The sequence below is a fragment of the Ptiloglossa arizonensis genome, chromosome 5, assembly GCF_051014685.1.
Source record: "Ptiloglossa arizonensis isolate GNS036 chromosome 5, iyPtiAriz1_principal, whole genome shotgun sequence".
In the NCBI taxonomy this organism is placed as follows: domain Eukaryota; kingdom Metazoa; phylum Arthropoda; class Insecta; order Hymenoptera; family Colletidae; genus Ptiloglossa; species Ptiloglossa arizonensis.
The window spans coordinates 17,997,886-18,024,024 of NC_135052.1; the positions used below are offsets into that span (position 1 = coordinate 17,997,886).

General features: G+C 35.6%; 6 protein-coding genes across 13 annotated transcripts in view; 2 read left to right on the forward strand and 4 right to left on the reverse strand.

Annotated features, from left to right (window-relative positions):
• Window positions 1-1,006: 1,006 nt before the first annotated feature.
• LOC143147039 (transcription elongation factor SPT6) lies at window positions 1,007-7,475 on the reverse strand. The gene is made up of 11 exons (XM_076311861.1): window positions 7,340-7,475; window positions 7,176-7,263; window positions 6,911-7,089; window positions 6,723-6,839; window positions 6,454-6,605; window positions 6,128-6,377; window positions 3,007-6,050; window positions 2,413-2,929; window positions 2,107-2,344; window positions 1,645-2,029; window positions 1,007-1,577 (listed from the first exon to the last, which is right to left on the reverse strand). The coding sequence occupies exons 1-11, from the start codon at window positions 7,376-7,378 to the stop codon at window positions 1,373-1,375; spliced, it is 5,214 nt and encodes a 1,737-aa protein (XP_076167976.1). The 5' UTR covers window positions 7,379-7,475; the 3' UTR covers window positions 1,007-1,372.
• Window positions 7,476-8,290: 815 nt separating this feature from the next.
• Window positions 8,291-11,169, forward strand: L(3)77cdf (phosphatidylserine synthase 1 homolog l(3)77CDf). 3 transcript variants are annotated; one of them, XR_012992056.1, is made up of 6 exons: window positions 8,291-8,682; window positions 8,758-9,582; window positions 9,702-9,924; window positions 10,030-10,105; window positions 10,207-10,375; window positions 10,559-10,692. XR_012992056.1 is itself a non-coding variant. In XM_076311245.1 (5 exons), exons 1-5 carry the CDS (start codon window positions 8,429-8,431, stop codon window positions 10,606-10,608), a joined length of 1,428 nt encoding a protein of 475 aa, XP_076167360.1. In that variant the 5' UTR covers window positions 8,291-8,428; the 3' UTR covers window positions 10,609-11,168. The 3 variants fall into 3 exon arrangements, 2 of the variants coding, with proteins under 2 accessions (XP_076167360.1, XP_076167361.1); XM_076311245.1 differs by lacking the exon at window positions 10,207-10,375 and having other exon boundaries at window positions 10,559-11,168; XM_076311246.1 differs by lacking the exons at window positions 10,030-10,105; window positions 10,207-10,375 and having other exon boundaries at window positions 10,559-11,169.
• A 175-nt stretch (window positions 11,170-11,344) lies between these two features.
• Window positions 11,345-17,555, reverse strand: LOC143147699 (endothelin-converting enzyme 1). The gene is made up of 15 exons (XM_076313239.1): window positions 17,258-17,555; window positions 16,305-17,196; window positions 15,419-15,523; window positions 15,229-15,334; window positions 14,933-15,128; window positions 14,681-14,830; window positions 14,130-14,222; window positions 13,685-13,870; window positions 13,487-13,618; window positions 13,208-13,378; window positions 12,908-13,014; window positions 12,648-12,835; window positions 12,354-12,517; window positions 12,072-12,224; window positions 11,345-11,969 (listed from the first exon to the last, which is right to left on the reverse strand). The coding sequence occupies exons 1-15, from the start codon at window positions 17,456-17,458 to the stop codon at window positions 11,745-11,747; spliced, it is 3,069 nt and encodes a 1,022-aa protein (XP_076169354.1). The 5' UTR covers window positions 17,459-17,555; the 3' UTR covers window positions 11,345-11,744.
• A 308-nt stretch (window positions 17,556-17,863) lies between these two features.
• Window positions 17,864-21,209, reverse strand: LOC143147702 (uncharacterized). 4 transcript variants are annotated; one of them, XM_076313245.1, is made up of 9 exons: window positions 20,826-21,064; window positions 20,627-20,701; window positions 20,243-20,510; window positions 19,874-20,147; window positions 19,595-19,789; window positions 18,953-19,516; window positions 18,603-18,872; window positions 18,315-18,527; window positions 17,864-18,239 (listed from the first exon to the last, which is right to left on the reverse strand). In XM_076313245.1, exons 1-9 carry the CDS (start codon window positions 20,854-20,856, stop codon window positions 18,057-18,059), a joined length of 2,073 nt encoding a protein of 690 aa, XP_076169360.1. In that variant the 5' UTR covers window positions 20,857-21,064; the 3' UTR covers window positions 17,864-18,056. The 4 variants fall into 4 exon arrangements, with proteins under 4 accessions (XP_076169360.1, XP_076169359.1, XP_076169358.1 ...); XM_076313244.1 differs by having other exon boundaries at window positions 20,243-20,516; XM_076313243.1 differs by having other exon boundaries at window positions 19,595-20,147; window positions 20,243-20,516; window positions 20,826-21,206.
• Window positions 20,979-22,767, forward strand: Fs(2)ltopp43 (female sterile (2) ltoPP43). Its single transcript, XM_076313247.1, has 3 exons — window positions 20,979-21,353; window positions 21,457-21,720; window positions 22,100-22,767. The coding sequence occupies exons 1-3, from the start codon at window positions 21,186-21,188 to the stop codon at window positions 22,565-22,567; spliced, it is 900 nt and encodes a 299-aa protein (XP_076169362.1). The 5' UTR covers window positions 20,979-21,185; the 3' UTR covers window positions 22,568-22,767.
• Window positions 22,768-24,547: 1,780 nt separating this feature from the next.
• Ush (Zinc finger protein ush) overlaps window positions 24,548-26,139 on the reverse strand; it is a 445,671-nt gene continuing 444,079 nt past the window's right edge. For all 3 annotated transcript variants that reach the window (XM_076313242.1, XM_076313240.1, XM_076313241.1), the window contains exons 7-8: window positions 25,596-25,829; window positions 24,548-25,067 (exon numbers count right to left, since the gene is read on the reverse strand). In XM_076313242.1, coding sequence (XP_076169357.1) covers window positions 24,639-25,067; window positions 25,596-25,829 — 663 coding nt within the window. In that variant the 3' untranslated portion in view covers window positions 24,548-24,638. The remainder of the gene's footprint in view (window positions 25,068-25,595; window positions 25,830-26,139) is intronic.

Here is a 26,139-nt window from a genome sequence, read left to right on the forward strand (position 1 = left end):
TTATTTTTATATTTGCTTTGTTCATCGCGTGCAAATCCATGTCTTCTACGTTCTATCTGACAGCACCGCAGCACAAAATTAGTCAACACAAACTAGAATCGTTCGTTGAGAGTGTAATTCGTTGATACTTAGAAAATAGAAACTTAGTCACAAATTTGAAAGACAATATGTAATTAATAAATAATTAATTTTTTCAGTAAATTTAATATAAAAATTTGCAAATAACGCAATTCATTTTGCATAATTTCGGTGGTAATATTCATGAATTTACAATGAATGTATCTGTCGTTTGTATGTAGTAGGGAAGCTTTGTAAGAATACGTGCGTCTATATTTTTGACCACGAGACGATCACACCGTTTAAAAAAGATTCATTCTGGATGAATCATATGTCTCTGCATCTCCAGTAACGTACGTACCAATATGTGTGGGAAGTTGTGACCGTTGTGCGACCATACGAACGTAAAAATCTGTTCCAAATATGGTCGAGTCGTTATAACTGGTTTCGATGATTTTACAAGAAGCGCCATATATTCGTTAAGATTTTAACTGAAAGTTATGAGTTTCACTTTCAATAATTATTTTGAATGATTAAACCAGTACGAATTATGTTTTATTATTTACTCAAGTTCTACCTCAAATATTGTGTTTACTTATTAATTTTTTGAAATTTGTTAACATTGATGGGATAAAAATATTTTAATAGAGATTATAGATAGGTATTGAAAATGATTAAAATTAAACGAAGGAAAAACATTTTAATTAGTATATATTTAATGTTACTAATATTTCATAGTAAAATATATGTCAAAATTGCATATGCTTATAGTAATACATTTGTATCAAATCATTTCTTGTACAAATAAAACTTATGCATACTTATTAATTAGGCAGTATCTTTGCATTTGAATGTTATGATTTATGAAACTAAATGGTAATATATATTGAGCAAACGTATAAAGGCAGTTTGTTTATAATTACTATTGTGAAATATAATTTTACTGAGGTAGAATGTTCTAAATATTATGTATACATAAAAAAAGAGAACACTGAACATTTCTACAAAAAAAAAAGGATGTTTCACTACAATGAAATACAAAATCTATATTAAATGAATCATGTGATTTTGTTCTTTTGTTTTTCATAACTTAAATATTTCTATGTCAAGATGTGATTGAAGATTCATAATGGAAGTCTGGAAAAAATTCTAAAAAAAATTTGTACTTGTAATAAATACTTCATATAATAGAAAGTGATCTATGCCAACGAGCAAACAAAAGATCATCCATTATGGTGCAGTTTACTCAGTTCTTTCTTTATAGCGTAGAGTATAGTTTCAGGTAATCAATTGTCCTAGCTATATGTAGAACACATTACCAATTTTCATCATACAAAGGAGTACCATCTCCGCTGATCGACATACTTCGAGGACTAGAATTTGTAAATGGAGTCCCTTTGGGAGATTTATAAGATGGAGTACGAACAGAAGGGGTTCTATTCCGTGGAGATGCTCTATCGTTTTGGGCTTCTTGATTCCGTGGCGTCTTTCGAGAGTCATCGTATCTTGGAGTATTATTACTAAAATCGAAAAGACAATATTTTATTGTTGTTTCAATAGTAATGCTTATACTAAATATCAACTTACAAGTTTTTCGAAGTAGATTGCTTCGCACGAGCCCAAGCTTCCGCAGCCTTTGACCAATTCGTTGCATCGGACGAAACAGGTCTATGAGATCTTGCAGATCGATGTGAATTTGAATTCGTTGTTGGGGGAATTGGTTGTAAAAATGGCCCTTGAGTGTGACTGGGGGTTTGTGGGTGGCGAGGTGTGTGATATGGAGTCATAAATGGAGTCTGGCCTGAAGGTGTGTAAGGTGTACTTCCATACATTCCATAGTTATTGACACTGGCAGTACCTGGTGTACACGGTGGATAATTACGTGGAGTTTGACTTGCTACTTTCGAGAGAGAATGTAACATGTGATGTGGCATATTCTGAGCTACTTTCTGTATTGCGTCTGTATTCAAACCTAAATTATAGAAAGGATAGTTTCAGTATGAGAGAATAACCATTCGGAACGTTCGAATACAACATTATGAAATTTACCATTAATTCCTGGAGTACCATTGTATGGTGTTCTCGCAGTCATACCTCCGTGTGGTGTACCAGGTGTAGATTGGCCAGGTATAGGATCTCTAAAATGCTCTTTAAACCAACGAAACAAGTCGCTTACTTTACTGAACATTTGACCTCTATATCGAAATCCATCTGGTGTCACAGTAACATACTCGTGACGACAGCGAACTCGCGGTAAATATGAGAGTAAAAATTTTCCAGGATAATTCTAGAATATCGACAAGAGCAATTACATTTTGAAAATAAATATTATCAAACAATTCAAAGCAATCTTACTTTAGCAGCGGATATAATATACGGTATTCCACCAGGATTTTGTTTTTTCTGTTCTTTCAATATTTCCTCCGCTTTGTCTTTAATGCCTTCCAGATTTGATTTGTAGTACTTAAAATCTAAAAGTTCCGAGACGTACGCGGCCATCGGATTAATATGTCTTGCAATAATTTCATCCAAATCTTCAAATTCTTCATTGCCGATCCACAGACTATGACCTAAAGAAAATGTGTTCTCTTTGCCCTCCTCCCTTACATCAATATGTTGATGAATTTTATCTGTGACTTTCCACGTAACTGTCAAATGATCGAATCCTTTACTGCTTGGACGTATTATCGTCTCTCCTTGTTTCACGGTTTGCATTAATTTCTCAACTTCCGCGAAGCTTATGTTATGGAAACTGGGGTGAATTATAACACGCTTTACATAAGTTTGTCTTTGTTGTGCTTTCTTAGTATCTTCTTCAATCTTTGTATTCTTCTCCTCTGCCTCCACATCATAGTAAACGTCCCTTTGAGGTCTACGAATAATGTATAGAATAATATTCGTGGAAGTTACTAAAGTTAGCATGAATAAATAAATTATTTTATACATTACCTCCATTCGCCATTTTTGTCGGCAAGGTCACTCGTTTTACTAGTACACTCAACACTGAATCGTTCTACTTCTATTTTTATTATACGACAATGAATCACTTGGCCAACATGTACTCTTTCCTCTGGATTACTGACATGTTTATCAGATAAATTTTTTATATGAATATAGCCGGAGATTCCATTATCCAATCTTAAACGAATTCCAGTTGCTTTTCCAGGACATGCACCAGCATCAAAATGATTCCATACTTCCGACAATTCTGGGAAATCATTTTTCAAACAAAACGGACATTGCCATAAACCAGTCTCATCATTTCTAACAGGATTTGCTTGATCTAATTGATCTCCCTGTGGTTTTCTATGACTTATTCCAATAACTGTCGCCAGGACTAATTTACCAACATAAAACGATTCTGGAGTCTCCTTTGTCAAAATATCAAACACCTTCTCTGTATTTAGAGACTGATAGGGTACACGGAGATCTTTATACCTAGAATTTAATTCAGCTCTTATATCATAAAGAGTAATACACTTATTTCCAAAACCCTGTCTTTCAAGCTCTTCAGCAAACGCATCTAGATCTAAATCTTTTAATCTTTCTGGAGATTCAAGAATTTCTTCTAAAGCTCCAGCAGGATTTGCATCTTCATCATCATACTCTAGAGCATCTACCGCCATTTTTCTTGCCCATTCATATGTCTCTGGATGTACACGTGAACCATCCAAAACTTCTACATATGCCTCAGTACTATCTCCTAAACTATTTGTATCTATTTTAATAAAACCAGCACAGTTAACAAACACCTTAGGCCCCATATGACAAGCTGTTATAAGTTGTGTTCTGTTCTCTAGTCTCTGATTAGTTTGCTTTAAGATCTTAATCAGCGATTGTGCCTTTCTTGGACCTAAACCACACACAAATTGTACTAAGTTTGCTGTATAAGGCTCTTCAACTGTTCGATTTAAATCTACTCCTACTTCATTTACACGATTTATAAACTCCAAGTATAAATTTTCTATAAGATCGTCTTTAAGTAGTTGATCTTGCAAAGGATGATATTTAAGGCACAGAATTTCTTCATCTACCGTACATAATTGAGAAAACTCTAATAGAGGATCTTGTATTCTTCTTGCTAATGATATAGCTTGTTTCAGTAAATCTGGGTAATCTCTGAACTCAGATATACCTTTATTACTGTTCGCATAAACTTTAGCTAATTCATTATCACATATCTCTACTTGTATTGTAGGGAATTGTTCATCTTCTATTAGATTGGTAATACATTCCTTTAGATCGGATACTATCATTAATGCTTCTCTAGATTCACCACTTACTACCACTAAGTGTGGTTTTTTCGTAGCAATGAAATTCTTAATTGCTAATAAATCGGCCTCTTTCATAATTTTTTCATTTTCTCTAAAACTGTTTTTGCGTTTCAATAAATGTGGTAATCTCAGGTAATCTGTACATTCTCCACTTGGAGCAATTATGCAAGCAAAAGCAGACACAGATGGATCAGGTACATAAGATAAACCCATCACTCGAATTCCTTTACTAATGTTCCATTCTTCATCGTCTTCATCAAAGACTTCACATGTGTATGGAGCAATTTTTATCCAATTATACATTTTGCGACAACAAGCTTTCATAACACATTCTTTTGCCTCTATTAAAAGACTGGATCGTAATTCTTTCTTCAACTGTGGTATAATAATACGATTTAAAGCTATTTCAACACTGCCAGTTCTCAGTGAATTCCAATCTTGTACACTTTTACTAAATTCATCCCTATAGTATAGTTGTTTTATTTCATCAATATAATTATTGGTAGTATTTCCTTCTATTGTATCACTGAAGGAAATTGTAATTAATTTATCTTCTTCTGCTATAATTAATTTCAAGAATTGGTCCCCAACAAGATCTCGTACAGGCTTGCCCTTAATATATTTTAATGTAGAAAGAGAATGACTTTCGTCTATCTCCTTCATTCCTTTTTTGGTTGGACTTACAGATAATTTTGCTCTTTCTAGATACATTTCTCTAACACACTTACGTACTAATGGCTCATGCGCTAATTGAATCGCAACCATTAATTGCACAGCTTTAAGCACTTCGTTGCTTGTTTTAAAAATTGCTGAACAAAATTCATCAGCTATTACAGTGGGTTCTGTTGGCTCTTGCTCTACTTCGTGACGCTGATAATTATCTCTGAGATTTTCAGCAAAATGTTCTGGTGTAAGACCAAACTTTTTCGCAAGTCCATCTAAATCAGCTTTTCTACAAATGGAATAAGGACCTTTCCTAATTGGCTGTTTTAACGTGTCATCTACTACTTCTTCTTCTTCTTCTTCTTCATTTTCTATGTTAATAATTTCTTCTAGAGGAACTCCATTCTCCTCAGCTACCGCAATTTGTTGTTTCCTTTTTTCAATTTTAGCTTTCTTCCGCGCTTCTTTTTCCTTTTTACGAAGGTCTTCCTGCATTGCTGTAATATCTTGACTATAATAAAGCATAAAGTGCCGATAAATATCATTTAATTCATCAAAAGTCTGAGCACTGTTAAGACGTTCAATATCATCATCTTTAATAACTCGTACATTCTCAGGTAACGGAGCATCGGGATTTTTCATAATTTCATCTAATTGAAAGTTTCTCATCTTTTCAAACAATTTCAATAAATTCTCCTTTCTTTGCTTAAGTTGGCACCATTTTGTATCAAATTTATATATTTTCCATAAATCGTTAATATTTAATTCTGGTAAAACATATTCCTTCCTATAAAATGAGATAAAAGGAACTTCAAAATTTTGATTACGCATGAAATCCAAAGCTTTTTTAATTTTGCCAACAGTTTGTAGACCCTTCTTAGCTCTTTCTTTGGCTTCTTCATTTAGATGCGCGTCTTGTACTGAAATTGTTGGCTGACAGAATGCTTGCTTATATATCCATTCTGCTTCAAGATCTAATTCATCCGAACCTTCTACTGTTGGTGTAATTGGAATAGTACGAAGTTGCATACGTTCAGGAATGTCTGTAGTACGAATCTGAAATATTCAATTTATAAAAGTACATTATTCATAAACAGATACTAAATTAAAATCATTTCTAATTATTTTATTACCTCGTTATCCACATCAGTAAAGTGTCCGCGTATAAGTTCACTAGGTTCATATATATCAAAAATGCTCTTTTTTGTGCTTTTTTTCTTAAAAGGTTTCTTTGATCGCCTCGGTCGGTCTTCTGATTCCTCTTGAAGGTATTCATCTTCCCCCTCCTCCTCTTCCTCTTCTTCAAATTCATCATCACCATACTTTCCAAATTCATCATAATCAAAATCAACACCAAATATATCTTGAGCTTCTTGCAATGCACTGTATTAATGAAATGAGTGATTAAAGTACATAAAATATTAATACACATTAATTTTATACTGTAAATATTTCTTACGCGTCTGAAAAAATAGGTTTTTTCTTTTTCCTCCTTTCAGTTATGGGTACTCCATCACCATCCACAATGAAATCATCTTCGTCGTCACTTTCTTCTTCATCAAATGCTTCCACTTCGGGTCTATGACTAATTTCACTTCTTTCTTCATCTTCCTACAGACACAGACGAATACTGTTTTAAATCTGTTTGTTTATTTTTAAATATTAAATGAAATTAATATTAATAATGAAATTCTTGGTAGTTTATTTTAATTTCACTTAGGAACTTACATCTCCAGACCCTTGAAACAATTCATTGGCAATAGCATTCCTTTCATCTGTCTCCCTTTCTTGTTCTCCATCTGATTCTTCATCTTGTATTCTGCGGAGGCGTTTAAAACGACGTTTCTAAAAAATCAAATTACATTAGGAGATTTACATTAAAATATATTTTGTAAACTTTTTTTACTTTTCCATACTCTTTCAACTTTAACTCCTAAATTTTCTTCAAGCAGATCATAATCTTCATCTTCCAAACGATCATCAAAATCTTCATCATCACTTTTTTTACGCTTTCCAGAACCATCTGATGCATCACTATCCTCACCATCATTGTCATCAATTGGATTATCATCAATGAGGCCATCAATTTCTCCCTCTTTGAAATATTAAAAATATTTAAAATATGAATGTTCTTGTGTTTTACAACATTATTGCAACTATACACAAATACTTGTTTAATACCATCATCATCTTCCTCATCGTCGCTGTCCTGCATAGCCTTTAACTTTTTAAGTTTTCTCCTTTCGTTAACATCAAGTTCCTCTTCTTCCTAGAATATCATGGAATATTAGGTTATGTGGAGTTAAATACTTTCTTTATTGCATATTAAATATTTTAATGCGCACCTCACTTTCCTCTGCTTCGGCGTCTAAGTAATCTGCCATTTTTTCTTATAAATATAGAATTTTTGCGATGGAGTATGCAGAATGATTGATAACAAAATGAAAAGCAAAGTGAACAAACCTATTTTGTACAAAAAAGTAACTATGACATCTGCACAGCTGTTTGGTATATATAAAGACCTATTCTCAAAGGCGTATAGACAGTAAATTTTCGTACGATCGCTAAATTTTATCTTTCTATGATCATTGTTATCTTCGCCAATTGGGTGCACCCCTATTGACTAAGGGATTCCTATTGGAACCAGTAAATCGTAAATACGACACGAATCGGCGACTATTTTCTAAAATTTAAAAATTTTCTATTTGAATATTACGCAAGTATATTTAACATATTAATGAGATTTTTCTGATGGAAATATGACCAAAGACAACGTAATTTGGATCATTTTTGATTATGTTAACATTAATAACTTTTACTTTCTTTTATAATCGCTTCTGATAAATTATATGAACGATTAATTCATATGATTCAATAAAATTCAAAAGTATGTTCTATAATTTGTCGTGGAATAATTTAAAAGTTAACGGTTTGATTAAATCTTTAATTTTAAATAAATAGAGCGGACAAAATATTTGTTGCATTTCACTTACTCCTATTTTTCATATTCGCTTTCTTTTTCACCTTATTTAATTTAATTTTTTTCTTACGTTATCTTTTGTAATTGTAACTGTCGCTGTGGACAAAATATAAAAGCGACCGAATCGCGTTGTACACGTTATAAAGCTTTGCCCGATTCCGAGTGGCGATCATACAACGAAAATTTATTGTATTTTGATATTTAATTAGTTAATATACTTGTAAGCCGATTAATCGAATTTTTTTTCATATTTAATTATGCCTTGCAACCGGAAGTGAATTGATCACTGTAGTACACTTTCCTGTCTAGTTCGCTATTCGTCTGCGACAAAGTGCTTTATAAATTTCTCAATAGCGTATTAGCGATTCGTAGAGATCGCGAAGTACAAAACTGGCGAAACAACACATGAGATGATAAATATACGAATTTGAAACAATCTATTAGACTTACGAGGATGCCAACTAAGGAGGAATCTACAGGTGACAGTCTTTTGGAGAGGCTTGTTAAGAGTGATGAAAATGAGGTTGTAAATTGCCGGAGTAGCACGGACAACATTGAAGGGCACAAATTACGACATAGTACGGATAGTTTTCCAAATATCAATGAGAGACCGGTCGATGATATTTCTATCAAACTCTTTTACACACCACACAGCATTACGTTGCTTCTCATCGCGATTGGTGCTGTAATATATTTTGCCTTCACTAGGTAATTCAATTCTTTCTTCATTTTCTCATTATGCAAATGTAAAATTTTGTAAATATTCATGTTAATTTAACGCAGGAATACTACCAATGTTGAAGACAACATTAGGGCTGGAATACTTTGCATCATATTTTTTTTTCTAATTATATCAATACTCACATTTCCAAATGGACCATTTACGAGACCTCATCCAGTTATTTGGAGACTCGTATTTGGCTGCAGCGTATTGTACTTAATGAGCCTGTTATTTTTGCTGTTCCAAGATTATGATACAGTGAAAAAAATTTTTGTATGGATAGATCCAAACTTAGCATCGTTTCACATCGACATGGACAAAGAATACGGTGTTAATTGTTCAGACATTACGGTAGAGAAGATATGGAACCATTTAGATGTTTTTGCAGTTGCCCATTTTTTAGGATGGACTTTTAAAGCAATCCTCATTCGACATCTTGGTATTCTTTGGGCCATTAGTATTATGTGGGAATTAACAGAGATAGCATTTGCCCATTTACTACCAAACTTTATTGAATGTTGGTGGGATGCTTTTATACTTGACGTAGTTGTCTGTAACGGTTTGGGTATTTGGGTCGGATTAAAACTTTGTTCTTTGTTGGAAATGCGAGAATATAAATGGGTAAGCATCCGTGACATTGAGAGCACTACTGGAAAATTGAAGAGAGCAATGCTACAATTTACACCTGGTAGTTGGACTGCTGTTAGATGGTTGGATCCAACTTGCACTTACATGCGATTTGTTGCATTGTGTCAGTTGGTTATTTTCTGGCAGGTCTCGGAGTTGAATACATTTTTTTTGAAACACGTGTATGAATTTCCACCCTCTCATCCTTTTGTTGTGTCGAGACTGGTACTAGTTGGAATAATTGTTGCACCCTCTGTTAGGTAGGTAAGGGTCATAATATAAAACTTGCATCAAGTACATAGAAATTTTTTAAATAGAAGAAAAATTTATTATGTAATATATTATTTCTAGACGTATGATATTTTAATATGAATTATAGGCAATACTACATGTATATAACGGATCCAACGTGTAGTAGAGTAGGGACTCAGTGTTGGGTCTATGGTGCAATTATGGTTACAGAAGCATTACTGTGTATACGGCACGGTGCTGCATTATTTGAGCGCACCCAAGCATTGAACATTCTGTTATGGTTACTTTGCCAATCTTTAGTCTCAGTTCTGTGTGTTTATGGGTGTGTTCTATGGCATCAATACTTTGAGGTATGTTTCTTCTTTTTTAGAGTGGGATTATTGTTCATTTTGTAATTAACAGAATGATTATTTGTGGTTTCTTTTATGCCTCTTGCATGGCTCTCGTCTTTTCAGACGGAAAAGAAAGATATTTCAAAACAGTCAGTTACCCAGCTAGGCAACAACAGTGTGGACGTAACCCATAGCACTGGTATGTGTTGAGGTCTACTAAATTCTTTTGAAGCATAAATAACATGCTAAGCCGATAGTGTACTGAGCTATTGATTTATAATTAACAACTACTAAATGTAGAACAAGAGTGCCACTTAAATGTTCTACAGTCGTTACCTAACTGACATGAATGATACAAAACCAAGAAATTGTGTCATGGATACATTTGTTTTATGTCCTCAATATCGAAGAATACAGATTTTTGTATGTGTTTGTATTGTGTCTTACTCGCAGCAGTCAGAAATACATAGTAAGTGTAATAATAATTTGTGAATATCCACAAGATTGCATGCTAGAAAATATTTTTGAGTTGAGGTATACGTTCATGTATTTATTATTGAAATATTATAAACAGTTTGTCACAGCTCAGTTCATCATTGGTTCAATAAATGCTAAAGTAATATACAGTTGTAGCAACCGATCTCTGTTCTAGGGGGTATGGTTCACTCTACAAAGTTTGTGCTGGAAAAGAAGCAATTGTGAACAAGTTTGCAATAAAAAATGACCGACTTAAGGGTGAAGTGTTTATACTATCAAACTTTCTAGTCGTATTATAAAAGTATACAGAAGAGAGTATTTAACTTTAGTAGGTTGCCGATGGATGTATGAGCTCATCTAACATCAGGGATGGGCACGTTTGAATGATTTTGTAATTGAAATACATACAGAATACTAAACATATGTATTTAGTTTTTAAAACAAGTGACATATCGTATTCTGCGGTGATCGAATATTTATTCGCATTGTCAAATGCGATTCAGTACTCCTGCAACTCATATTCGATGCATCACCGAATACCGAGTACACTATTTTGTATTCGGTACATAATTAATAAAGGATAATTCATATTCAGTTTCAACGACGAATAAAAAATACATCATTGTTTCCGGCTATGTGTATATGATATTAGTGTGATGTTTGCTCTTCAAATTGTTTATAAATAAATAGATTTAAAACGATATAATTTTTTTATAAATTTTTAGAAACATAGACACTTTAGAAAGTGCATAGAAATTTTTAAGGAATTTACAAATTTGATTTATTTATAAACAATTGATAAGTATATAAACTTTTCAAAAATTTTAAAGAAAAATTTACCAATTTAATAATTTATTCATGTATAAACAGTTTATAAATGTATGTATTTTTTATAAATCTTTTTAAGGAGACGATAAATTTTTCATTTCTCTATAAATATGTTTATAAATTTCCTATAAATAAAGAAATATATTTGTGAATTTCCATAAGGTTTTGGTTAATTTTTGTTTTAAAGATGCATTCAATGTAAAGTTTCTTCAATTTTAATAAATAATGGAATTGATAATAATTTATAAATATGCACAAAATTGGCATAGATTTGATAAATCAACGATTTGGCAAATAAATAATTATATTGGTAAATTTATAGAAACTGCGATACATAGACTATGTATAGAATACAAATTAGTAAGATATTCGTCATTCGAATATTTTCTGAAATACATTTTGCCCATCCCTGAATTTCGATTTATCCATATTGCGTCTGTTGCGTGTGAATGTTACGAAACAAAAAGAAAAAAAGAAAAAAGAATCTTGTTCCTGAGAATAATCACGCTTCCTTATAAAAGTCAGTCGCTGAATTATTTACGCATCATAGTTACTGTGGTTGTATCGCTAGAGTGAAGATATGGAAATACGCTACAAGTATAACTGGGAATAATCCCTGAACCCTCTGGACATTTCCAAGCTTCACCTAGGAGCCTATTGTTAGACGCAGAAACAAAGATGCGAATGCGACTTGGTAATTGCTCATCCTCGTACAGAGATATATACGACGACGTAAGTGGTGTTTTCGTACAGTGCACCTGGAAAGATCGTGAACGAACACAGTTCAGTTTATGGTAACTATCTTAATAATTGCTGATATAAAATGCTAATGCCATGAATTTCACTGTAAACAAGGGTACCTGAGCATAGGTGAGATAGAATAACTGATCAGGGTCAAGTTCAAGCCATAAAAGACGAACTTCCTCACGAGATCTCAATCGATCCAAAGTATCATAGGCCAATCTGAGCCCCATCGTCTCGGATAACCGTTCATTTAGCGTTAATTGCGTAATCTGAAACGTTTTTGTGAAAGTACACCGGTTACTTTTTAAAGCAGCGTATCCAATTGAACATTTTACTTTGAAGTAATATTTTTACATTGTAACAATTTTATCTAGGGTAAAGTAATATATTAATTTCACCTTGTAAGACACAGTCTGCCTTGTAGATGGTAACGTCATTGTTATAGGACTTCCATACAGAACATTCTTTTGACAGTGAATGTAATCTTCGAAATTCGAGTTCGCAGTGTCGCTATTCGATGGAAAGTAATCGGCATTACGTGTGCCATTCCAATAATAGATACCTGGTGTACAGTTAAGTACATTGTTAGTTGTTCGAGTGATAAGATTTTTTCCTTAACGTTCTTAAATGACCTATCGCCGTTACAAATGTTACGTCGGTGACGTTACGATTATTATATATTGTTAAAATACCATTTGCGTCGAAATGATGGGCAATTTGGTGCGCTATCGCGTTCCCAAGCGTTGCCAGTATTATGTAATCGAATAAGGATTCGTTATACTTTGTGGACCAGTCGATCACACCGAACGGTATCACAACGAGATTCAATCCGTAAATTGCCAGCCCTTTGGATTGAAATGGTGTTGCGTACTGCGTCCAACTATGTATTAATCCGTTCATTAGAGCAACTCAAACATGTTTCATACACTTATTTCTAATTGTAAAACCTTACATTTGTTCAGAGTGACTTAGATCTGTAAATAATTCCGAATATATCAGCTCTCGATATTTTCGCATCAAAGTCACGGAATTCTTGAAGTAATTGTCCGATAGATCTAGCTAGAATTAAATCGTTGGTAGTAGTTTGAAAAGAAAAATATCGTTCGCTGTAAATATTTTGTACAAGTACGCAAAACGACGCTCGTTCGTTTTTTTCTAATTAGCGTGTATCGTGTATTGCGCACACGTGTCTTATCTATCGTTCGACCGAAGGAAAAAAAGAAAAAGAGAAATCAAAGCGCTCGTTTCGTACCTGTTTCGCGCGAATCGTTCTGTGAGTCGAGGGCCTATCGACAACATCCGGCACGGTGACTCTCAGATCGTTTATTTTCGCCACCAACGCGTCGCGCACCTCTTCTGTCCATTCTGTCTCCTCTATTTTTAATTTCAACGTTTCCTTTAGTTTGCCGAACAAGCCGTGTATCTGTCGATTTACACAGCAGCGTTAACAGTAATTCCACGAAACGATCACTACCAACGATACACGTAACTACAGAGTAGTGTTCTCTGTATATAAAAATCGAACTCTTACGGTTTCGCTCATGTGTAGCAGTTCGTCGCTCGAGAACGAGGATATGTACAAGCTCGAAGCTTCCGGGAATAGCATATTGGCAGCTATGCGAAGACAGTGTGCCTTAGAGTTTCTATGCTTCGGTGAAACCAACTAGCGAAAACGAATCCGTTTTGAACGATAATCGATAAATCGATTCGTAACGAAACGGTACCGTACCTTTTGATAAAGATTGTGCGCGTACAATCCTAACAGTATATTGTTCAATTGCATCGCGTCCGCGGCTTCGAACTCCTTAAGGCTTCTCAATCCTTGTATCAGGACATCGTAAAAGTAAACCTGCACGTGTGCTTCCGGTAAAATTTTTTCTTTCGTCAACGCGTAAATCAGTCCCGTCCAATTGATCTACAACACAAATCGGAATAAAATCTGTTCATTGGAACGATTACGGTCGGGTGAAACCGAGTCGATTGCTAAAAACAGTTCGCTCGACATCTTGGTCCTCTTGATCGAGACGAGAGATCAAATGGTAGGGATAAGTGAAACGATATGGCGCGAAGTAGGCGTTTCGTGATCTTGAGCGACTGATCGGTTTCGATACGACTATGGGTAACCGATGAAATTATCCCATTATCATGGGTAACCGATGAAATTTTATTCTTACGACATTGGCCTTCTCTTGCAGCGTTGCGATCGTGACCCGTGTGTAATTTTTCGTCAGATACGCCTCGCGGATCTGATCCTTGGATGGATAATTCTAAAACACACCAGGTAGCAATCAACCCTTTTATCTGTAAATTCATTTTGGACTTGGTAACAAAATTAGCAAAGAAATGAAATTTTCACGGTACCTCGATGAAACAAAAATTCACTTACTTTCAGTATATTGACTATACGTTTCGATTTGAACTTAAAATGAGATTGATCGTTCCTTAAATTGACATTTGATCGTAAAATTGTACGGTGTGCCCTTAGTTGAGTATACCAGAATGATCGTCAAATAGTGGAAGAAAACAAAGTTCGTAGATCAAGGTCATCTTAAGATCACATCACTTGGTGTCTTTGAAACTATATTTGTCTCTCGGTACCGTGAAAGTGCAAGAAAAACAAAAGTTAAGAAAATTCGCAACACTGCGGGTACACGGCAAAATTGTACACCCGAATTCACAATGGTCAATGTGACAACCGATACGCGAGAATTTGAACGAAACTCACCGCGAAGAATGTTTGCACGATCTCGAAATCGATACTGATGACCAAGGTCTCCAGGTATTGGGTGATGTTGTACGCGTTGCCCAACTCGTGGAAAACACCGAGCGCTGTCAAGGCTTCCGTGATGGATTTTATAAACTTTTTTGGATTTTTCTATCGGATGTAAGGGAAAGAGAAAAGAAAAGAAAACGGTGCGATTAAGAATCGCGGTGATAAGAGTACGCGTTGATCCCGATTGTATATACATATCCGTACTTTACACGTTTTGTATTCTTTGTACAGTTTCCATAGATCGACTGCCTCTTGGTCCCTTTTGTATTGATTTGCGTAACAGGGATCCTCCGTTTCCCCTGTGTCGAAGGGACACTCGTACGTCGTAGGGCCTATTTTAAGGGTGAATTGTTTCGGGGTGTACTCCTCGAGATCCGGTGTGACGTCGAACAACGGGGCGCTGTAGATATTCGTAGATAGAAAATACACGAGTTAGAAGCGTGGCGCCGATATTTTTGTACGGTTGTTGCGCCCGGTCTCTCTCTATCTCTATCTCTCACCTGTTGTGTAATAATAATTTGGCAACCAACTCGGTGAAGTCTGCACGATTTCTCGCCCAACTGTCTGTAGTGTGAAATTTTCCGATCTTGTCCAACACTTCCTTCGCTGTAACGAAAATGTTATATTATTATCGATTACAATCAAGTTCGATCAAGCTCGAGGCTAGTTAGATACCAACACCTCACGTACCCAGCTTTATCCTTTCTGAAACATCGATGTCATCGTAATGCATGCAACTGTTGTAATAGTTATAGAAGAGGGTAGCCGCGGGGTCGTGCGTCTTCTGCGATTGTCCTGAAAGTGAAACTTGTGCAAAATGGTGGTCTCCGATGTGAACAAATATTTCAGACGTAATTTAGAGCGAGAACCTCGATTCGAGTTCCTTTGAGCAACCATTACCAAAAAAATCGTGTTACCCGATTCTTTTTAATTTCGAAGATTATTTTTAGGTCGAACGAAGAATCACAACGATGTTTAAACAATTTTTAGTACCCTTTCGCTCTTTGAAACGGTTCGAAATTATGTCTGAAATGTTTCTTCCGATCTGCAAAACGCAGTTACTTAAACGTTCCGTTTCTAGCGGATCAAACTGTACACGCGTATATAGTCATTTCTATTTTTCTTATTTAATGTTGGAACGTAGAATTAGATCAGTAAAGAAAAATTTGTTTTATTCTTTCTGACGTTGTTTCAAAGTCGTACGGTATTTTTTTCAATGTCATCGACTAGTCTGTACACAGTGACCTTCAAACAATACAAAATAGCAGAGAATCAAATGTTACGTAAATTAATGAAAAACCAAAGTATCTGTTAATCTGTATTCTACTCTTACGACGCGTTTGTGATATCCAATTACGTTAAGTTCCTTTTCTTCTCTTTTAGTTAGTTGAAGTGACCTTGAAACGACCTTGAAATTTTCTTCCTTTTCATTTAACTATTTAAGCGCCAAATATTACTGCGACACCCTATAGATGTGCGAATACCGATCTCGTGTATCGAATGTTTGAAAAAAAAGAAAAAAAAAAAAAAATGCTCTTCGTTTTAGAAGCATTAAAAAAAAAGAAACGCTACGAACGTAGTATACGTTGATGAGCTGCACCCTCCAAATCCAGGTCTATGGTTTGCGGATTTGCCTCGAAACCACCGCAAGCGTACTCGTAAAAATCATCGCACGGATCGACCGTGTGGTTCATGTAAAATAACATTTTGCTGGCTATGGTTTTGCATTCGTCCGTTGTGCACACTTTTTTATCAAACTTGTATTCAGACGTCGTGATCGTAGATCCTTCGGTAGTGATACTCGGCATAGTACTTTTTGTTACAGAATCGATAGTTGTATTGAAAGAATAGTTAGCGGTGGTCTTGATTGTAGAATTTTCTTCGCTCTCGGTTGTCGATCCGATAACACTGCCTGTCGTATTTTCATAAACGTTCGAAGTAGTCGTTTCGCGAATAAAATTTAATTCCGTCGAAGTGGAGATTTGCACGGTGTGTATATCTAAATTTGAAAACGAATCGTTCGTAGTTCCCTCGCTGTACTCTTTCGTAACGAAACTCGAGGTACTGGTTTCCACGGCGAAATTCGAAGTATTGGTTTCGGTAGACGAACTCGAGGCATTGGTTTCCGTAGCATTGATATCATCCTCGATCGACAAGTTTATATCGCTCGTTGAAGACTCTTGGTACAATTGTTTGTCAGTTACAAATTCTTCGTTGATTATCGAGAATGTTGATGTTTCTTGTTCTGTAGATGTTTCAACGTTTAACAGCTCTTTAAACTCGGACGAGATATCTATCGAGATTGTAGCATCTGTCGTATCAAAATTTCGAGTAGATTCAGAGTGTTCAAGTTCCGAAGTGGTTGTTTCCGGTTTATTCGCAAAGATATCTTTATTCGAATACCGTTTGACCGATTCCGTTGTGGTTGTCGTTTTCTCCGCGTGATGTTTAGAATCGTGATGATGGCGCTATACTGATAAAATTACACTTACGAACCATATTTTAGAATTTTATGTTCAGAAAACTTACCTGCGTTGTTCCAAGATCATCGTCCGAATACTTAATATGGTGGGTATTGTATTTTTTCCAGGGTAAACCGACAAGGATGAGGATAATACATAGAAAGAAAAATATTAATAATGTTATAACACAACTTTTGTAAGATTCGTCGCGTTCTGCAGCTTGACCTTCCTCCTTGTCAGAAACTTGATAAAATCCTCGTGATGGCATTTCTTCGAATGTAATTTACTATGTTCGATTGTATGCGTTAAAAAAATTATTGTTTAGATTAGCACTATAACTGTACACCGTTTTTCCTAGCGCACAGGATTGCAGTACTTTTTCTACTAAATTAAACATGAAATGGTAATGTTAGACGGGAAATAGAGATTGCGGTTTTACTAACCACTTCCTTTTAAGTTATCTTAAAATTACAACCTAGTCTTTACGAAGTCTGATATCACTGCATCCTTTATCAATTCGGTCGAGAGGCTGTTAAATACAAAATCTATAGACGTTATTTGGGAGTTTGGTTAAAATTGAATTAAACATTCGCATTGATACAAACACCTTTTCTTTTAATACATCCATAAATTCCAAATAACCTAAGGAAGGCGACATTAAAAATACTTAAGATAGATATAAGTTACTTATATTAATACATTTTATAATACAATTATCACAGATATGTAAACTACAAAATATTATATGCTATTATAAAATGCAACTTGCAGTTTGCCAATGATCCCATTGCACGTACTATGACAACTTATCTACAATCTAGACTATATTATAATTTAAATACAATTAAAAAATATATTTAAAAACTCTATTCGCCTATCTGTTGTACCGAATATGTATCAGTGTTGCGTTTGATTTCATTGTCCGCTGCATCAGATCTGATGAGTGCTTCGATCGTTGAACCAATTTCTTTTGATATAGAAATATTCTCTACTTTTTTGGTACATGTTCCGTCTTTGTAGTCGTCAGACTTTAACGTTTCGGAGGTAATCTGAAATGCAAAACTGAATAAAACAGTGTACATTTGAAACGAATCATTTGAATTTAACATACGACTTTTTCTTACTTTTCTTTGTATTTCATCAGCCTTAAATTTCTCTAGTTTCTCCTTATCAGCGAGTCCAATTGCAGTCTTTGATGATGTTTGTCTCTTTGGAGTAGGTTTCCTTGGTTTAAATGATCCAGAAGCTTTCTTAGGTAACTGTGAGCTCGAGTGCTTCTTAGTCTCATTCGACTGGTCGCAATTATGAGTTAATAACTGCTCTTTAGTTTTAAATGCCTGTAACGAATATTTGAAAAAGTGAGCTTCTACTTCGACTACCATTTATCAGTTCACTTACAGTGTGACACTTACGTGTGAACAAATTTCGCATTTCAAACTATGCTTATTCATTTCATGGTGCTTAAGAGCTTGTGCCCGATGGAAATTACGATTACAATGACTACAACTAAATCTTTTGATATTGCTATGTGTCAAAAGGTGACGCTTTAATTTATCAGGTCGCGAAAATTCACTCATGCAACCTAAGTAACCTCTGAAGGGACACTTTAATCTCTTTGTTAAATCATGAATCAGCATGTGGCGACCCAAACGATCTTTTCGTTTGAATCTAGCTGGACAGTGCTATGATAAAAAAAAAAATGATATACATTAAGAATGTGAAGAAATTTTACGATTTTTAAATCGACCGTAAAATTACTCACTGGACATAGAAACGGTGTCTCCTCGCTATGTATTAACTTATGATTGGCTAAATATTGCTCAGTTTTAAAGGCCTTCCCGCAATCTTCGCAGGCAAATCGCGCGGATGAGGCGTGCGTTTTTAAATGACGCCGTAAAAATCGCTCGATCAAGAAACTTTTTCCACAATGTAGACAGGCGTAATCGTGCGTTGTGGTTTCTGTATGATGTTGCAAAGCCTCCAAATTCGAGAAGGAGGACTTACAAACAGAGCAACAGTAATACTTCTCTGTTGTCTTTTGTTTTTGGACGGAATGGGCATATTGATGAAGCCCAAGATCAGACAGAGTATTAAATACTTCACCACACACATGACAACGATATTCTGATCTCTTGTGACTGCGAGTATGTTCCAAGAAATCTTCAAGTTCAGAAAACATCATACTACAGCTACTTTGCACACATTTGTACACTTTTAGTGCTAAGTGAGAGACTATAAGGTGGCCCTTTAGAGCTTTGTACGAATCGAATATTTCTTTGCAAAACTGACAGTGATAGGTACGGTCTATGCTTCCATCTGGAGGTGCCTATCAATGTTCATAAACTATTAAAAAGAGAGATGCAGAAAAGAAAATTGCAAGTTTATGAAAAAATGTTCAAAATACCTCAGGAGGTAAGGAGTGTATAGCAGTGCCAGGCCAAACTTTATGGGACGACATATGTTTCTTCACGTTGGATTTTTGTGCAAACGCACGTCCACATACAACACATTGATATGGTTTTTCCCCTGTGTGAGAACGTTCATGTTGTTGCCAATAAAATTTTTTTGCAAACTGTTTGTTACAGTAACCACATTTGTACTGTAACAAAACATTTTGGTTAAGAAAGCCAAAGTATTCAAATTTGAGGCTGCTCGTAAATAATGATTTCATCGAGATACATACTTTTAAATTTTGCGTTTGATTAGCGATAATATCTGAATCTATCAATGGATTTTCAGTTATCGATATATCAACTTTTTCTGAATTGTTAACTCCATGCTCTTGAGAAATATCACTTGGTAAAACTTGAGGTACATCGTTTGAATCATCTTTCATAGGCTCGTTGTCGCCTGGAATAGTGGAGTTTGCAAAAGTATCCAAGCTTTCCGAACTCAATATTATTGGAACACTAAATGAGGAATCCGTTGTAAAATAACTAGCACCCTCTTGATCCATGCTATAACACATACAAGATGCATCATTCATTGGAGGTTTGTATTAAAAGGAAATCTCTAGAAGCGTACAATTAGAATTGAACTATTTATAGCTAACCTAAAGAGCATGTCTGATTCTTCGAGTATAATTGGCTCGCCAAGTTGATCATTTTGAACAAATGTTTCTTGTGGATTGTATTGTGACGCATCTTGATCATTGTCTTCTGTATGAACAGGCTGGCTTTCATCATTCACCAAAAACTGACTCAAATCTATGGTTTCCTCATGCGTCTTTTGGTGGGTCCTTTTGTGCAATACAAACATGTGCAATGATGTGAACTGGCTTTTACATTTTCCACACTGAAATATATCTTCTTCATCCTGATCTATTGCTAAACAAAATATACAAAAATGTTTGCTGCAAATTCATTTAATTGGAACTTAAGTGAAGTAAAAATCATCAATGAATAGGTTACTAAAATTACTTCATCAAAATACCCACCTGAGTGCTCAACCTCAGTTATTAGAGTTTGAGACTCCAATAATGATTGCACAGAAGGACTGTCCAGCGACACGCCTGTAAAGTACGAAAAGCGACGATCTTAAGTACCTGAAATACTATCCCGATTTTCTTTCAGAAAGCAAAATAAATAGGATACTTGTTGGTTAACCCCACCTATTTCTATGATAGAAAAGTTTACCTGTTAAAGCGTCGAAAATAGATTGCGCCATACTTTGCAATAATATTAACGCTTCATTTTAAGCGAAATCAACGATCAGGCTTTCATGAGTCGTTTAATGTGAAGAAAACGAACAAATACCAAGTCGAAAACATACCGAGAATTTCTACGCCCTGCCAGCGTTGTTGCTGACCAGGCCAGCGAATGATAATCGATATGTCGACTGCTGAGAACGATTCTAACCTCAAAATGGGACTAGTTGCACCGTAGCGCCAACATCAAACAAATAAATGAAACAGGTTAGACGAAAGAAAATATTTGTGACCGTTGGAACGTGCGAGGGTCTCCTTCAAGTATATTGTTTGAAGAAACAACGAAAAAATGGCAGCGGTAATACGTGTGAAACGTAGACACGATGACGAACCATTAAATGCATTATTAATTGCATGTAAACGATTTAAAAGTGCAGAAAATGAGGAAGCAGAAGAATCGACCGCCCTTACTCCGCTGACAACGGTTGTTAAATTTGCCGGGACCGTTAAGAATCAGGTAAAATTTAAACGATTTTAATAAAGTATTTTAAATCATTTTAGTATTAAGTGGGCATACATATCTTTCTGTCTGTCTTTCTTTCTTCCTTTCTTTACAATAGGAAGATGACGTTGTTGAACACTTGATTCAAAATTTGAGGAAAGACGAATTGAAAGCGAATTTCAAGCAACATTCTGTAGATATTTTAACTAAAGTACGAGAACAAGTAAAACAGATTTCGGCAGAAAATCGTTACAAAGTAATTAATTGTTTCCGGTCTTTGGATAACTCTAAACTTCAAGAATGGGAAGATAAGGTTATGACAGTAATAGATGTAGAGGACTCTGTCTCATGTGCTATTCCAGAGGAACATTCCACAGAAGAAGTATATGAGTTTTTGTTAATATTAGTTATAAGGCTTTACGTTCAATGAGCAGACTGCATGAAATGTTATACTCTGGTTTTGATAAAATTTCATAGGCGGATAGGGCATCCACAAATATTTGGCTATAGCTTAGATGGACAGTAGTTTATGAAATATTTATCAACAGATGAAGTATAAGAAAAAAAAATCAAATATTTTTTAGTTTTCTCTCCACTTATTGAGTTTTTCTTGTAAATAAATATTTTATTTTTGTTTTTTGGAGATTATGATAGATAATAAGCTTCCATTAGATATTTTTTATTAATTATTACATTGGACATTCAAATTTTTGTTGTTGCCATTAAAAAAGTACTTAACCAATACCAAGAATGTTTTACAGGATGAGGTTTACGTGTATGATTTGTATTATGGACAAACTGAGAACGAGCTAGACATAGATCATATGGTATCTGTGCATCCAATCGATCAAGAATTGGTTTTCGATACTTATAGAAATAATGGTCATTCTGAGATTGAATGCGAATCAGAGAATTCTAATTCAGAGTCCAATTGGAGAAACGATTACCCTGATTCCGATCACTCCGAAGGATCAATCGACGATGACGATATACGGGAGGCTGTTATGAATATGAGGTTGGAAGAAGGCTCGGATTTGTCCAGCGAAGATGATTTCGTTTATGCAGTCAGTGAAAAGGATGTAGAGGCCTATGGCTATAAGTATGCAAAATACAAAGCAAAGATAAAGGAGGAATTAGGCGAAGATGAAAGTGATATTAGCGAATGTAGTGGAGAATATGTATACGAGGAATCGGATAAGGATAACGATTCCAATACAGACAAGAATTGATGCTGAACTTCAGTGTGATATTAAATATAAATTTAGACTCTAAAGATATAGAATAGTAGCGATTAGTTGTAGATAAGTTCTTTTCTATTGCATCAAACTGATCAATAATGACTTTAGTACAACTGTACATTTATGACAACTACAGTTTTCATACTATTTAGAATAATTTAAGTTAATAAACAAAACACATTGTTTCATAATTGAAATTGTTTTTGAAATCACAAGTTACACAACTTTAAATTATTTTTCCGATTGCATAGAAGTCAGGGTCATAAAGGTCTTAGAATTTTATTTATGTCTATATATTTATTACATATTTATATAGATATATCTTGTGTGTAAAATTCGTCTATCAAAATAAAAACAATAAAAGTAAACCTAGACATCGAAATGACAAAGGAAGGTGTATAGGTATTTAGAAAAAGAACCGTTTTCGACGATATGGCATATAATAATATACCAAATTTATAATGTAACAAATTGTTGGAAGTACCAGATAGAGATTTACAAGTTTTCAGCAATGAAGGGTATCTACTTCGTGATGCATTATCAAATCTTTTGTATTTATTTTTAATGGAATATCGTGAATCCTGCTTTCCTTTAGACAGCGATCAGCAAGAGTACAGGCCCGTAAATAACGTAACAATTACTTTTATAAAAGTATTCGCGAATGTTTCGCGTTTATCTGGCTACACTAATCGTCGAAATACGAAAACAATTTTACATTAACTGAGATTTTTGGATACGCTGCCGCGTTCCGCGACAACGCGCAGATTAACGTCCTTTCTTTTTCTCATCGTCGAAATTCGCACGTGGGAAAATTGATGCCATTAACGAACTCGTTATATGATATGAATAGTACGCTGCGTATACGTGTAACACTGGCCTTAATTCTAATTTTTACATTTACGCGCTCGCAACGAATCGTTACTTGTTTACAAGTAAGTACACGCGATGCCTTTTGATTGTATGTACGAAGCAAATGCGTTGGTAAGAATCCAATTATACCGAATCCTGAATTCCTGGGGAGACGCTAGGGAATTTTCGTTCCTTCTTTCTCCCGTGATACATTCGAGACGATTGGCAAACGACAGGAAACGTTCTCTGATCCTTATGGCAGTCTATGGATACATTTATCAACGTACTTACTCCCCGGAGAGTATCAGCGCGATTTATGGGCATGAAATCATTTTTTATTCATATTTATATATTTATATATAATATATTAAATGTCATATTGCAACTTAGCGTTTTCACAAGCTTGAGATTGGTATCATTCAGGATAATTACTATCGTACCGTTAATACTCTACTCGTCTACTGTACAACATTTTACACTCATCTTTATTATCCGTAATTCCTTAGGTATGTCGATTAATTAGTTACAGCTACGAGATTATTGAAGAGTCATGAGATTGCACACCTTTGTATCGGGTCGATCGTGGCTTACAAGGCCAGCCGCAACTTCGCTCGCACTCCGCCCAAAAACCCCAACTGGAACCACGATCCTTCATATACAGGACGTGTCTCATTCGGCAGCCTCACTTTGGTATTACTTCGTTATAATTTTCACGCTCAATTTTTTTTTTTTTTACCCTTGCACCCAGTCAATCCAAAGCGAACTACCAAACGCCACTACCACGACCACCTAAAAATGTCGCTGCTATTGAAACGTCGCTTATCCCTTCGAAGCTTCGTGTCCACGCACGCGTATGTACACGTCAGTTGAATCAACTTATAAGTACAAACAATTCCCTGGATCAACAGAAATCACACAACGGTAGTCAACTAAATGGGATAGTCGGTAATTCTATTATGTATATATATATATATATATATATACGTATATATGTATATATGTATATATCTACATATGTATATACGTATACATGTGTATATATACATACATATATACACATATATATACACACATATATTTATATATATAAATATATATATAAACATATATATATTTATATAAACTGGCAACAATTAACAGTCCCGTTGGGTTGTCCCGCTGGTGACATCTAAGAACGATCACCGCGGACCAGATGCTCGCATCCTGAGAGTCTTTAAAGTACGGACGCTTCGGTCCTGCCACTCGGTGGCGTAGTGGCGTGGCTGCTCGAGTTGTTGTTGTTGTTGTTGTTGTTGTTATTGTTGCTCGCCTCGCCGGCGTGGCTCGAACAGTAGAATTTCTTGTGAGCTATAAAGGTGCTCAGATAGTTGAAGCTGATGTCGCACGACCGACAGTAACGGGGACCGCTTTTGTTCGGGTCTAGGCTCTCCTCCGGTGGGGGCGTGTCTTCGCGTTCCTGTTTCACCTTGCTTGTTACCGTCGGTGGGGGAGGGGGCGGCGGTGGCTGGGGACTCTTTCGAACCTCGGCCTTACCGTTCACCTGCACCTCAGCGGGGACCTCTTCGGGTGTGGTGGCTGGTGGGGGTTCCGGGGTAGGTAGGACCGTTTCGTCGTCTAGTACGCAGGTTATGTAATTCTCCTCCTGAAAGATAAAGGAACGTTTGAGTTACGATATCTGATTTTAGATAGAATTTTCTTTCACGTGTACACCTGAGAGTCGTAGATCGGATTTAACGATCGCAATGTTTGAGAAAGATTATTTCACTATTTTCGGGATTTCGTATCGCGCGAACGAACGAATAGAATTGTTATAAGGAAAACAATAAGCTAGGGATCGTTCTTCGCAGCTTCGTGCAGCAGGTGTGTCGAAGCGATCTCAAGGTTCACTTTTTTGTAAATAGAAGATTATAAAACGAGTTGCTTTCAAACAAGAGAGGAGACCTTTCGGTCGTTAGTTAATTTAGTGTACTATTTCCGACCCGGGAAAACTTCGTGGTTTGAAATTCAAATTGGAATTGAAATATATTTTGTAGAGTAACAAAACGTATAAAAATGTTCCATTCGAGATTAATTTTACGACTTAAAGGATTCTTTCGAGGAGTCGGTTTCCGTTAGCAAAGAAGCATCGAGTGCAAGGGGGTTAACACCGCGATAACACCCACTCCCTTACCTGTAGGTCGGTTCCGCGTTTCTCGAAGTGCATCTTGATATGCGTCCTCATGCCACGCAACGTGTTTCCCTTGTAACGACAGATCGTGCATCTGAAAGCTTTGACGCCTTGATGCGCGTCCATGTGACGCTGGGCAGCTCCAGCTGTTGGACTAACCGCGCCGCACACGGGACATCTCCAACCACCAGTCGGTCCACTGGTGCATGTATGCGTGCCTCCGGGTTCGATTATAGCCTGTACAGAAGCAAAGAAAGTGTAAGAAAAAAGAAAAGGAACACAAAAACGTCTCACATAATATCCTAAAAATCAATTAGCAATGTGCAAAGCACGTGTAGAGAATTTGGTATCGGAACTGGTCGAACTTAACCTGGTGCAACTTACCCTTTCCACTCGAAAAGCGACCGATGCACTAGGATTTTTCTAATTTTTCTAAATTTCGAGATAAACGAAATATCTTGTATACGAAATATCTCGTTTATTCTATGATTTATTTATCACATCCGATGTAAAAGATTTCTTTGAGGTTTTTTGCCCAGAAAAATGC

Coding starts and splice junctions, on each gene's coding strand:
- LOC143147039 (XM_076311861.1), bottom strand. CDS start 7,378: ATGGCAGATTACTTAGACGCCGAAGCAGAGGAAAGTGAG. Junction 7,090..7,175: donor CGATGAGGAAGATGATGATG/GTATTAAACAAG, acceptor AATATTTCAAAG/AGGGAGAAATTGATGGCCTC. Junction 6,840..6,910: donor TAGGAGTTAAAGTTGAAAGA/GTATGGAAAAGT, acceptor TTGATTTTTTAG/AAACGTCGTTTTAAACGCCT.
- LOC143147699 (XM_076313239.1), bottom strand. CDS start 17,458: ATGCCATCACGAGGATTTTATCAAGTTTCTGACAAGGAGGAAGGTCAA. Junction 14,831..14,932: donor AAGAATACAAAACGTGTAAA/GTACGGATATGT, acceptor TACATCCGATAG/AAAAATCCAAAAAAGTTTAT. Junction 11,970..12,071: donor TCTATCTCACCTATGCTCAG/GTACCCTTGTTT, acceptor CGATCTTTCCAG/GTGCACTGTACGAAAACACC.
- LOC143147702 (XM_076313243.1), bottom strand. CDS start 20,856: ATGGCGCAATCTATTTTCGACGCTTTAACAG. Junction 20,702..20,825: donor TATTTTCGACGCTTTAACAG/GTAAACTTTTCT, acceptor CGTACTTTACAG/GCGTGTCGCTGGACAGTCCT. Junction 20,517..20,626: donor AACTGAGGTTGAGCACTCAG/GTGGGTATTTTG, acceptor TATTTTGTTTAG/CAATAGATCAGGATGAAGAA.